Source organism: Saccostrea cucullata, unplaced genomic scaffold, assembly GCF_032062105.1.
Source record: "Saccostrea cucullata isolate Sc308-1 unplaced genomic scaffold, CSIRO_AGI_Scuc_v1 ctg9025, whole genome shotgun sequence".
NCBI lineage: Eukaryota > Metazoa > Mollusca > Bivalvia > Ostreida > Ostreidae > Saccostrea > Saccostrea cuccullata.
The window spans coordinates 16,369-30,391 of NW_026934569.1; the positions used below are offsets into that span (position 1 = coordinate 16,369).

The 14,023-nt window shown below is 36.6% G+C and overlaps 1 protein-coding gene across 1 annotated transcript; it reads left to right on the forward strand.

The window, feature by feature from the left end:
- Window positions 1–4,432: 4,432 nt before the first annotated feature.
- Window positions 4,433–9,713, forward strand: LOC134241012 (glutamine synthetase-like). Its single transcript, XM_062723105.1, has 6 exons — window positions 4,433–4,593; window positions 4,714–4,878; window positions 5,227–5,409; window positions 7,609–7,745; window positions 7,979–8,178; window positions 9,344–9,713. The coding sequence occupies exons 1-6, from the start codon at window positions 4,440–4,442 to the stop codon at window positions 9,711–9,713; spliced, it is 1,209 nt and encodes a 402-aa protein (XP_062579089.1). The 5' UTR covers window positions 4,433–4,439.
- Window positions 9,714–14,023: the final 4,310 nt, after the last annotated feature.

A 14,023-nucleotide genomic window follows, 5' to 3' on the forward strand; every position in this document is an offset into this window, starting at 1 on the left:
ACCTCCCTATATATATATATTCTCACACACAAGTAACAAGAGGCCCAGGGGCCATATCGCTCACCTGAGCACATCGGCTAGAAAAAGAACATATCAGATCAGAACTGAAAGTTTACTGAGGTGGGGGGGGGGGGACTTGAATTTTTTAAAATACTATTTGAGAATGCCTTCATTTCAATATAGCATATGATTTTGCTGTTCTTGATAAAAAGATTTCTTTTTTAAACATTTTTTTCCTATATACAAGTGTATTACTTTGTAAAAAATTGAATTTGATTCCCTATTGTTTCCCTCCCTACCCCCAGAGGGTCATGATTTGAACAAATTTAAATCTTCAATATATGAGGATGCTTACATGGAAATATGACTAATCATAGCTTTTCTGTTCTTGGGACTTTTCCCTTTATTTTTCTATGTAAGACTTTGATCCACCATTGTGGCCCCAACCTACCCTTGCATTGGGGGCTGTTATTTAAACAAATTTAATTCTACACTACCTGAGAATATTTCCATATAAATACCTGTACCACTTATCATAGCTTTGCTATTCTTGAGAAGATTTTTTAATATATTTACATGTAAATGTATAAAACTTGGATTACCCATTGTGGCCCCACCCTATCCCTTGGGTTTATGATTTTAACAAACAAGAATCTACACTACCTGAGGATGATTCCATATAAATATAACTTATCATGGCTTTGAAGTACTTGAGAAGATGATTTTAAAAGATTTCCCTATATATTCCTATGTAAAACTTTGGTCGGTCATTTTGGCCCCACCCTACCTCCAGGGGCCACGATTTGAACAAATTTGAACCTACACTACCTGAGTATGCTTCCACATGAGTTTCAACTTTCCTGTGTCAATGGTTCTTGAGAAGAAGGTTTTTAAAGATTTTTCTTATATATTCCTATGTAAAACTTTAATCAGCCATTGTGGCCCCACCCTACCCCCGGGGTCATTATTTCAACAATCTAGAATCTACACTACCCGAGGATGATTCCATATACAATACATGTAAATATCAATAATCATGGCTTTGGAGTACTTGAAAAGAAGATTTTAAAAGTTTTCCCTTATATTCCTATGTAAAACTTTGATCGGCCAGTTTGGCCGCACCCTACCCCCGGGGGTCATGATTTGTACAAACTTGAATTTACACTACCTGAGGATGATTCCACATAAGTTTCATCTTTCCTGGCTCAGTGGTTCTTGAGAAGAAGATTTTTTTTAAAATGCCAATAATTTTTCTCTAATTCATAATCATCTCCTCTTGGAAAAGGGCGTGGCCCTTCATTTGTACAAACTTGAATCCCCTTCACCCAAGGATAATTTGTGGCAATTTTAGTTGAAATTGGCCCAGTGGTTTTTGAGAAGAAGTAGAAAATGTGAAAAGTTAACGACAACAACGACGACAGACAACGGACAAATTTTTATCAGAAAAGCTCACTTGAGCCTTCGGCTCAGGTGGGCTAAAAAGGCTAATGAACAGTCCATAATATTTTTTCAATGGAGTATTATATACTACATGTATATGTTAGATAAAAGGCTTATAGTCATGTAATGATACAGTGTCTTCTAATATATGTATCATTTTCCCAATTTGTTTACTAATGTAATGTTTTTTTGTGTTTCTATATGTAAATATGTTACGGTTGTTAATAAAATAGGAATATCATTATTTGTTTATTTGATAAGCCCTAATCATGGTACCTGATTAGCGCCCTATTCTTGGCAGTCTAATTAGTGTCCTAATTAACATGGTGCTTATCAGATACTATGAATATATTGTGTCTTGACACCTAACTATGGTGCAGAGGCCCTAATACTTGGAGCCGATTGCCCTAACAGGGTGCCCTAATGATGGAGCCGATTGCCCTAACAGGTGCCCTAATGATGGAGCCGATTGCCCTAACAGGTGCCCTAATGATGGAGCCGATTGCCCTAACAGGTGCCCTAATGATGGAGCCGATCGCCCAAACGAGGTGCCCTAATTCACGTTAGGTGTCAGGCAGGGTATATCACAGGGCCCTGTAACATACTGTATTTGATTTTACGTAATCACTATATGTATACAAAAAAAGAAAGGGAAACAATGTCAGCCCGAATTTACACAGGGTCGATCTCGGAAATATTTCTTATTCCATAAAAATAAACAATGCAGCAAATTAAATATTAGCTAGAATCATACTACAATGAATATTCTTTAATAAAACAGAAACATTATTTATTTATATAGCGTTTAAGTTGGGTAATACTAACTCGATATTCAGTTGTGCGTGTCGACGTACTTTAAGTCGTCCACTAAAACGAGGTAAAATTCATACATTTTCTCCAGTTTTTAAGTCTTTCTGGAGATGGAAAACACAAACTAAAGGTCCAGCGTTCACGAAAATCATCTTTTTCTTTTGTTAATTGCAATTAAAATGTATAACCTCTCTGATTTGAATAAATACTGTGGGTTTTTCGTTCACAATAAGATCCCGAGCCTAGAACAGACGACATTTTGGAAAACCCATAATAGGTAAAAGGCGGAGCCTGATTGGTCAGATTTATTCTAGAAAAGCACTATTGACCAATCACATCTCGCGTTGAATCTTGGATGCAATATTTACCGACTTTAGTGGACGACTTAACGAGGCTGGGGGGTGGCAGCCATTTTTAGACTATTTCTATCTCCTTTAAAAGAAGAGCTCCATATAAAGATATAGAAAATGATCAAATTTTAAAACTAAAATTTTTTAAATATTTTTTTGCCAAATGATAGTTGACAGCTTAAGATATCATATCTAAAAAAATTAGTTAAATCTGGTGGTTAATTTGTGGTTAAATTGTTGACCCCCCAGCCTCCTTAAACTACATCGACTGCATAACAGGATATCGGATCTGCAAAACACGACTTACACGATTCTTAAATGACCGCAATGATAATTTTATTAAAGAGTGATTATTGCTGAATGATCCCAGGCGTTATTTCACAACTGCAAGGTATTTTATTAAAAACACGAATCATTTCCGAGATCGACCCTGTGTAAATTCGGGTTGACGTTGTTTCCCTTTCTCTTTTTGTATACATATAGTGATTACGTTTTAATCAAATACAGTATGTTACAGGCCCCTGTGGGGTATATAAGGAGAGAGAGTCAGTGAGCAGATATACTTGTGATAAATTGCTTGTACTGGATTGTTAACTACGTTGAAATACTTTTAATACACTCGTTAAAACAAACTTTGTCGTTGTTCTGATATTAGATCTATAAAGATCTAGAGTTTCTGACTTTCTACACGGGATCCACAATATTTTGTGACGTGGACTGAGCACAGAGAGAAAAACGTTACACTATATACAAGAAGACAGAACTTTCGTGTCCTTTCAATAATTTTGTCAGCATATATTTATGCAACATCTACGAATCCATGGTTGGTTCCTCTCCAAAACGTCCGTAAACCTTTTCTTAATATTTTTTGACCTGTCAGTCAAAAATTTCTCTTGGATCGAACCCCCCCCCCCCCCCCCCCACTAAACACTAAAACCCCCCCCCCCCCCCCCCGATAGCATGTGCTGTATTTTAGATTTACAATGTATAGTACCATTCTCTTTTAACGTATATAACAAAGCAATACGCTGGCTTTCATTTCTGTTCATCAATCATTACCGGCCGCCAGGAGGCGGTCGGTTATATGATATGAAAGTTTTAAGTCGCCGTGCGTTTCTGCGGAGTTAAAACAATTTGAATAAAAAATATTTAACATTCATTTTTCTTTTAATTCATTTCAACTGGAGAAGCTGTTAGCGAGAAGTCAGTGTATCTAATTAACCATTATTTGTAGATACAGATCTTTCCAAAGAATTAAATGGGTTGATTACAATAGATGTCCCCTTTCCATATATTGAGGTCAGCTCTTTACTCGGTATGGACTAAACCTACCGTATAATGAAAACATGCTCTATACTTCTAAGTAAGCCTCATTATGCCATCTTGCTCTCGTTACAGTTCGTTAACAGGTCAGGTCACCGTCCATTTATTTAGTACAGCTACATTTATGAATATTTCTGTTTTCTCAAGGCCGGGAGGAAAGAGTGACAGATGTGTATATGTAGCTGTGCTTTATAGATAGGAAGTCTGTTTTCCTGGATAATTAATTAATTCTCAACATATATCAGGTTTGTATGAGCTTTCTTTTACATCTTTTACTATGAACATCTTTTACTATGAACATCTGCATACTAAGTATTCTTGCCTTCTTCAATAATTTAATTATTCTAGCATTAATTTCTTGGTATAAAACAATTATATTTATTTTTACTATCCATGCATCATTCTATAAAACACTTTTAATATTATATTAAACATTTTCCAAAGTACATGCAAATGATTGTATATACATGTATTAAAAACCTCTGAATTCATATAGCATTTTTCAGCCTCAGGAATATGGAGACGAACAGTAAGCTACATTTCGTCAGCTCCCCTGATGTTCCTCGCTCCTCTAACCGCGTCATTCTGGAGTATGTGTTCGCGAACCACACCAACTATCAGTTCTGGAGTAAAGTTCGAGTAGTGGACACTGAGCCAAAGACTGTCCAAGGTGCGACTAAAAAGCAAAACTATTAAACACTTTTATCTATCATTTGGCACCCCGAAAAAATCTTCTGTGTTCATTACGTAGTTGAATTCAGTAGATATAATGTCATTTTTTTCTCTCCAGATTGTCCTATTTGGGATAACTATATGTGGAACAGCATCAACCAAGACGATTCTGAATTTTTTGATATGATAATGAAGCCAGTGGCCATGTTTGAAAATCCCTTCCTGAAAAGTCCCCATAAGCTGGTTCTCTGTGACATGTGGCTAACACTGGACAAACCTGCAGGTACATAGCACCACATTAAAAAGTTAGGGAGAGGGCTAAAATACATGTAGGCTTTGCCTGCTGCCCGATCACATTCAGTTTGTGTGAATAAAATTTTGTACAAATAAAAAAAACATGCAACATCATTGAGTTGGTAAAATATTTTTATTTTTTTTTTATTTATCAACTGTATGTGCTCGGGGGGGGGGGGGGAGGGAGGGGGTAGCAAAACATTATCCATGTGTATTTTGATATCTTATATAATGATTGTTTGATGTTACTTCTAAGCAAGAGATAAAAACAGAAATATAAAGATGTTTTCACCAAAAAAATAATTTAAAGTTTTTTTTAAAATGATTACATTTATAGGTATAAACACGAGAGTCCAATGTGTAGAAACAATGGAGAGACTAAAACATGACCCATTGACGGGACACCGCCCCACACAGCCCCACGACCCGTGGTTTGGTATAGAGCAGGAGTACGTGGTGATGAGAGATGACGGAAAGCCAGCCAGCTATGACAACAAAACCTACGACTACTCCTCACTCAGTAGGCTGCTTTACCTTAAATAAATTTATCTGCAGTTTATTTCTACTTGGTAAAGGACAAAACTGTGAAAGCAACATAGATGATAGAACTTTGGAAATAAAAAAAAATATTATGGCTAAGTAGCAGAAGGGGGAAAATCAACGAATTTTAATTGGCGAAAATAGTAAATTTTTAGCTCACCTGAGCCGAAGGCTCAAGTGAGCTTTTCTGATCACATTTTGTCCGTCGTCCGTCCGTCCGTTGGTCCGTCCGTCTGTTAGGCTGTAAACTTTTCACATTTTCGACTTCTTCTCAAGAACCAATGGGCCAATTTGAACAAAACGTGGTACAAAGCATCCTTATGTGAAGAGGAGTATACATTGTTAAAATTAAGGGCCAAGTCCCCTTACTAGGGGAGATAATCAAGAAAAGACAAAAATAGGGTGTGGTCATTAAAAAATCTTCTTCTCAAGAACCACTGGGCCAGGAAAGCTGAAACTTATGTGGAAACATCCTTGTAGATATTAAATTGTTAAAATCATGACCCCCGGGGGTTGGGCGGGGCCACAATAGGGAACCCAAGTTTTACATAGAAATATATATATATAACAAATCTTTAAAAAATCTTCTTCTCAAGAACCACTGGGCCAGGAAAGCTGAAACTTATGTGGAAGCATCCTTGGGAAGTGTAGATATTAAATTGTTAAAATCATGACCCCTGGGGGGTAGGGCGGGGCCACAATAGGGAATCCAAGTTTTACATATAAATGTATATAACGAATCTTTAAAAATCTTCTTCTCAAGAACCACTGGGCCAGGAAAGCTGAAAGTTATGTGGAATCATCCTTGGGTAGTGTAGATATTAAATTGTTAAAATCATGACCCCCAGGGGTAGGGCGGGGCCACAATAGGGAATCCAATTTTTACATAGAAATATATAGAACAAATCTTTAAAAATCTTCTTCTCAAGAACCACTGGGCCAGGAAAGCTGAAACTTATGTGGAAGCATCCTTGGGTAGTGTAGATATTAAATTATAAAAATCATGACCCCCAGGGATAGGGCGGGGCCACAATAGGGAATCCAAGTTTTACATAGAAATATATAGAACAAATCTTTAAAAATCTTCTTCTCAAGAACCACTGGGCCAGGAAAGCTGAAACTTATGTGGAAGCATCCTTGGGTAGTGTAGATATTAAATTATAAAAATCATGACCCCAGGGGGTTGGGCGAGGCCACAATAGGGAATCCAAGTTTTACATAGAAATGTATATAACGAATCTTTGAAAATCTTCTTCTCAAGAACCACTGGGCCAGGAAAGCTGAAACTTATGTGGAAGCATCCTTGGGTAGTGTAGATATTAAATTATAAAAATCATGACCCCAGGGGGTTGGGCGAGGCCACAATAGGGAATCCAAGTTTTACATAGAAATGTATATAACGAATCTTTAAAAATCTTCTTCTCAAGAACCACTGGGCCAGAAAAGCTGAAACTTATGTGGAAGCACCCTTGGGTAGTGTAGATATTAAATTGTTAAAATCATGACCCCCGGGGGTAGGGAGGGGCCACAATAGGGAATCCAAGTTTTAAATAGATATATTTAGGAAAAATCTTTTAAGAATCTTCTTCTCAAAAACCATAGGACCAGGAAAGCTCAAACTTATGTGGAAGCATTCTGCATGGGGTAGTGTAGGTTCTAAAGTATTAAAATCATGAAAGGGAAGGGGTAGGGGGCACGATAGGTACAGCAAGAGGGGAAATCTGCTAAAATACTGCATCGCCCAAGTTACTCAGGTGAGCGATGTGGCCCATGGGCCTCTTGTAGAATTTCGTGAACATCAGTTTCCAACCTTTATCTTTTTTTCTTTAGTGAAAAGTTTAGATATTGTAAGGAATGTGAAACTTAACTAACTTGACCATTGTTGAACAATTAGAATCTAACGACGTCGTACATTTTGAGTAAAAATATTAGCAATAGAAACTAAAAATCAACATTAGTACCGTATAATATTGTTTAATTATTTAAGTTTTGAATGAGTTGACAATGAAATGGTCATCAATATTAAAGTCTCTAAATACTGACAAGGCAATTCATTGAATTGCTTGGAACATTTTCCTTGGGAAGTTATCTCATTAATCAGAGGGATATTACACCTTAAAATAAACTTTGAAGAATATCCTTGTACAGTAAGTATCAATTCAATTACTATCTCCCCTAGTCATTTACTGCAGTATTGGACATGAACACGACAGGAATGTCGGGATAGAGAGGGACCTGTCAATCAAACATCTACAGGCCTGCATCTACGCCGGGATTTACGTCAGTGGATGTATACGGGAAAATGGGCCATCTCAGGTATTTCTTCTGTACAGGTAGTATGTAATCTGCCGACAAGATGATACATCAAGGAATTTTTGCTTTGATACAAAAATTTTCTTGATGTTTAAAAAAAATCTTACTAGTTGAAATAAAGATATTCACAGATAAAAAAGTTTCATTTTATATAGACAGACAAAGAAGACAAGATTATTTTAGGTGCATGTAGGTGTAACGTTGTGTATATGATTAGGTATGCATGTATCTTTCAGTGGGAGTATCAGGTGGGGCCATGCCTGGGGGTGACGGTGGGGGACCACCTCCAGATGTCCCGGTATATCCTACTGAGGCTGGCGGAGATGTACGGTCTGAGGGTCACCCTGAAAGCCGCCCCGGTCAGTGGGGAGGCCTTCTTCTCTGGGGGACATCTCAACTTCAGCGTCAGGAAAATGAGGGAAAAAGGCGGAATCAAGTAAGCTTCTCTTCTTTAAATCATTGCATTAATTTTTTAATAAAAAAAGGTTAAAAGAACTCGATAAAATCTTGTTGCAAACAAGAAACAGCTTTTTAAAAAGCTTGCCTGACTAAATCAATCAATATCTGCATGAGGAGTGATAAACCTTTTGAGCAACACTTTTGTTTTTGAGAACCTTGAGTAAATGAAATCTTGATTTTATTCAACTTTTAGAAGAATCATCTCTACACTGCATTAAAGAGTTGGTATTCTGTGGGGTTTTCTGCAAGCGGAGTAATCTGCCCTTTGATCTAAATTAATTGATTTCGAACTTCTTTGTAACACCTATCATAAATTCTGTTACCAAATCATGCATTGTCAACATTCTAAAAGATGGTAGTAATGTGTGTTTTCATTATTTTTTTTTCTTTAAAAAAGGGGGGGGGGGTAGTCCCACTATCATATATTAAGAATGAAATAAGTAAATTCACTACTAAACCTTTGTGGAACAAAAAATCCAAGATTTTGCACTTGTTTCTTTAGTGTTGCATGTCCGTATACTGATAGATTATACGATGTGTTGTTAAAGAATGAGATAAAGCATCCATCTGTAGATATGATTTCTGAACCATTAGGATAAACTTTAATTCCATGGAAGATGGAACACCCATTCATACAATAGAACGACCCAAGGAAAAGGCGCGAAGAAAGCAGTGACATTTGGCGCGAAAAGAGCGATTCACCCCTTTCGTAGAATATAAGTGGACTGATCCAGTAGTATAGAACTGAAGAAAAATGGATACACGGACATATTGAAACGGTGAATCACATGGAATAATTGTTCCATGCAGAAAGAGTAAAGGAAGTAAACACTGCAGTATTTTGCATCAGTAATTTTACTCTTTTTTTCTGAAAACTGTTTTTTTCTAAAAATGCAGATAAAGAATTCCGATGTGAATCAGATTGCACAAAATATAGCTCTCTAGGTATGATCTATTAGTTTCGGATTATGAAAATATCAATCCTTATACAGCCTGACGCCGTGACGTCAGGCAACAATGTCGGTCTTCCCATAAGACAAATTCAAGTTTTAGTTATTCACTATGTGATATAATGGACCGAAGTTTGAATCTTATTTAATGAAAATGTAGGTAACTCAGTGAATGTTTTAATCTGATTCCAGATTTATAAACCATGCAATTGAAGTATTATCCAAATCTGACCCTTTGCCGCTATTACAACTTTACGACCAAACTCTGGAGAAAGACAACTCGGAGAGACTCGCAAACAAGTCAGGGCACTGGCACCCCCGGCAGGACGACTTCGTGGTGGACGGGGAAAATAAAGTGTTCACTACGATCAGGATCCCGCCCCTGGTGGCGGCCGAGGGGCGGGGCTACATGGAGGACAGAAGACCACCCTCCTCTGTCGACCCATACGCAGCTACTTCCGGACTTGTCCGCGCATGTGTATTTGGGGATTTTTTGAAGCCAGGAAATGAACATCTGAAAGATCTTTCAGTTTGGGATAAAGATGCATCTGAACTGAATTGATTCAATATTTTGTAGTGATTGAGTCTTTTCTACTGTAGAGGAATTCATAAAGTCTACAAAAATTACAAGTTCATGGTAAAAAAGTTTACATGCAGATGTACGATAGATTTAGACATAAAGGGGTAACAGAGTACAGCCAAAAAACCCTGGGCTGTCTATAGTTACAATTATTAATATTATAAATCAATATCATTGTGTAAAATTTGAATAAAACATTTAAATGAAATTGGAAAGAAAACTGCTTTCTTGAATTCCGTAACAAATTTTCTTTGATGAATTCTTAAAAGAAACTCTCTTGTTATATAATTTCATTATTTAGAAAGAGTTCGATCACGAGATAGCGTTTTTTGTTTTTTGTTTTTTGTTTTTTTTTTTTGTTATGGGGGGGATATTTCATGAACATTATAGCCAGAAAATGTCTTGTTGAGTAATGCTTACATGTCATGCGGATTCAATTGAGTATCTTAATTTTTGAAATAGAAATAATCAATTTGGTATGTCCTTGTTTAATCCAGCTCAAGCTTCATCCGGGTGGGGTGACAGCTTCAACCAACTATTCCAACCAACCTCCCCCGTCCCCTTTTATTCACAAGTTTTGTAGACTACATGTACATGTAAAGATAGCTTTCATATTTATTCTTCAGATAATATACAAGGAGTTTACGTTTATATTCCGTTAAAGAAATTGAGTTACCTCCCTTCCATTATAGTTAGAGTGGAGATGGCATGTAAAAACAATTTTAAAAGAATTTCTCAGATTAACTAGGAACCATTGAGTTACCTTAATAAAAACTTTGGGGGGGGGGGGGTGTTGTAGACTGTATATATAGATTTTTTTTTTATCTCAGTAATATGTACTGTACCACTCGTCAGAAATGCTAGAAAATGAAAAAGTGATTTGGTTCCCATGTTCTCAGAGAACATTGACAACATCAGTGACAGTTGCAGCCACCCTGTTACATCTATTTCTTACCTCTCCACACAGATATAAAGCTTTAATTTGTGTTCTGTGCATTCTTGCAATTGCACAGGCGAACCATTTTCTTTGTTTTTTTTTTTTCTTGCTTTAAGGCAAATATTTCATTTTGTGAAAATGACTTAATTTAACACACAAGCATTGTCTACAGTATGGATAACAAAGTACATGCATGTATGTACTCACTGGTTACTTAAATTGTTTGTATATGTAACACTTACAGGTATGTGACATCGATTTTTAAGAGTAGAGGAGCCATAAAAATGGCAAGATATTTGCAAGGAAACGTATACAAGGAAAAATAAAATGAAAGAAAGTTGCCCAAACTCACTCCAAAGCCCTTAGGCTAGCTATTTCTCAGCTGGTGGGAGAAGCGCTTAGCTACAATTACGGCGTGCAAGTGCCTCCGTTATCCCCTCCTGGAATTTTCAGCACTTATTAATGTGTCTGAAGCAGATTACAAAATATTGGGGAGGGTTTGGAAATTGTGAAAAGAGGTGGATCTATTTATATAAGGTACATGTACATGCATAATAAACATTAAATCACACAATTTGACACAGGGACGAACTCAAAGCAAAATGACTGCTATGGAAAAGATATTTTGTGTGGATTTAGAAACTGAAATTAACCAATTTTCATCCTCTTGCCTGTCACTCCTTTCTGGTACCCTATCACTCTGTATAGGATCCGAACTTTTTGCATGTCCATAATACATGTACAAGGGGAGGGTCCTAGACATTTTCTAAGAACAGTCTTCTGCGGTACTTTTATTTGGATGCTGCAGGCCCTCTCCACACTATTAGTTACCGTTCGGTCATACATGGGCAAATTCCTGAAAAAAATTACTGCAATATTAGAGAAAGGCATACTCTATCCCCCACGGTTTGAATTTTCCAAAGATGTGCATTCAGATAGGGAGTTAAAATTTAAAACATTTTTCTGAATATATGTACATCGACAAAGAAGATGGGGGGGGGGGGGCAAAGCAAGCCTACAGTGCGACAAACCTGTAGGTGAAAATTGAATCTTGATTATAATAAAATTTTCTTTGACATTTCATCTAACAATTATGAATACTTGATGTAAAAAGTCCATAATTTAAAAAACAAATCTTATGAAAGAGGATTTTTTTATTCGTTTTTCTGTTGTTTAACACCCCTCATGAAAATTTGGAGACGCCACCACTTGCAGATGGAGAGCTACAAATTTTGTCCTATACTCGGCACTCATGGCCATTTGAACGGCAAGGGATTTTTTTCGTGCCAACACCTACTGCGACACGGGGCCCCGATTTAAACGGTCTAATCCGAAATTCTAACCTAAAAAAGATCATTTTCTTATACTATAACATAGCTTTCGACATGAATGGTCCATCGTTCCATTCCATTGCCTTAACTCATGTTCAAGATGACAAACGATAAGATGTTTGATAAATAGTCTGTTTTTCAATTGAATTAAACCCTCCTCCCCGACCTTTCAATTTGCTTCCGACGCCAATGCGTTAATCAAGAAAGGGGGAAGGATGTATCTTTTTCGAAGGTAGACATAATGGCATTGTAAAATTGCGCTCAAACTTTTTTTGGTTGGTTTAGCCCCCTTCCTGACCGACGCCTATATTGAAAAAAGCAGGTACATGTGGTCATGATTTTTGGTCAGGTGATTTAAATAGATCTATTTTTATTTCTCTAACCAGGAAGTAAATTACACAGTTTACAGGTAACAAATCTCTCGCTCTGACGTTTCATTTTGTTGACAAACGTATTTAGAGGTAATTCAAACCAATGTAAGTATAGAAGACTACTATGCATGGTAAACGACTTTATTTCTTTTCAGAAAACAGTCTTTGGATTTGATCTGAAAATGCAACCAGAAATATTTTTTGAAACGCTGAAACTATATCACTTCATGTAATATAATACATGTAATACTGTATACAAATCTAATGTAATTTGAAGTCTTCTCAAGAAAATTAGCATTTTATTTTTCAAGTTGTTCAATCTAATTCCCAAATATGACATACATAAGCATTATGACAGAACAAGCAAATTCTAAGAATTGTGGTCCCCCGCTTTCGGTGACTTTGGGTGAGATGTTATTTTTTATGACATATTGTGTCTAATATGAACACCCTAAGGTCAATCGTGAAGGTCAAGGTCAAGGGGTAAAAAATCATAGCATGCTCAGAGACATTTTGTCAAAGGTAATGCACATGTCAAATATGAAAGCCCTATCTCTTTTCAATATAAGGAACAATATGTGTTTGTGAAACACTGATGACCCCGTATGGCAAAAAAACGAAGATTAAACTTTTCTTAAGTGCAAATTAAATATATTATTACCCAAAGTAGGGTTTTTCTCACAAGAAATACGATTGTGAAATACAAAATCCTTAGCACCACCTGTTCAAAAGTTATAGTCGAGGATAAATTTTTGAAAGGTAGTTCAAACTCGAAGGTGAAAGGGTCTGAGTTGTTGGTTTCTTAAGAAAGGTCTTGCCACAAGTAATACCTATGTGGACGATGAAAACATTAACGCTAACCGTTCGAAAGTTAAAGTTTTTAAAAAGCAGGTCAACTCCAAAGTCAAGGTCAAAGGGTTAAAATTCATGGTATCCAATGAAAGGTCTTCTCACAAGGATTACATATGGGAAGTATAAAAGCCCTAGCCCTTACCATTCAAAAGTTATCGTCAAGGTTAAAGTTTTTTCATAAGTACGTAAATCTCCAAGGTCAAGGTCAAAAGGTCAAAGTTGTTGGTATCCAATGAAAGGTCTTGCCACAAAGAATACATTTGTGAAATATAAAAGTCCTAGTACCTACCATTCAAAAATGGCCAAAATAAAAGTTTAGAATTTTTGTGTTAAAGTGGGTCAAACTCCAAGGTCAAGGTCAAAAGGTCAAATTTGGTGGTACCGAAAGAAAGGTCTTGTCACAAGGATTACACATGTGAAATATGAAAGTCATAGCTCCACTAAATCAAAAGATATGGGCAAGTTTAAAGTTTTTGTGACGGACGGACAGCTAGACAGACTGACGGACAGCTAGACAGACGGACAGACGAATGAGATTTAATGTCCCCTCGCTTTCGCGAAAGCGGGGGACAAAAAAAGCTGTTTTGTCAGACTAAATATTGTTTACGTACAGTGCAGCATAAAATGATAATTATATAATTTGAGTTTCTATACCTATGTAAAGAGCTTCTCTATCTTTATTTCAGATGGCACTTTCAAAATCAAAAATTCCAGGCACTGCTCAACACTTTCTAGAGTGTGGTTTTGAAGATTGTGAGAGAAATTGTGAATTTTAATTACTGCAATTCCTGTCATCAACAG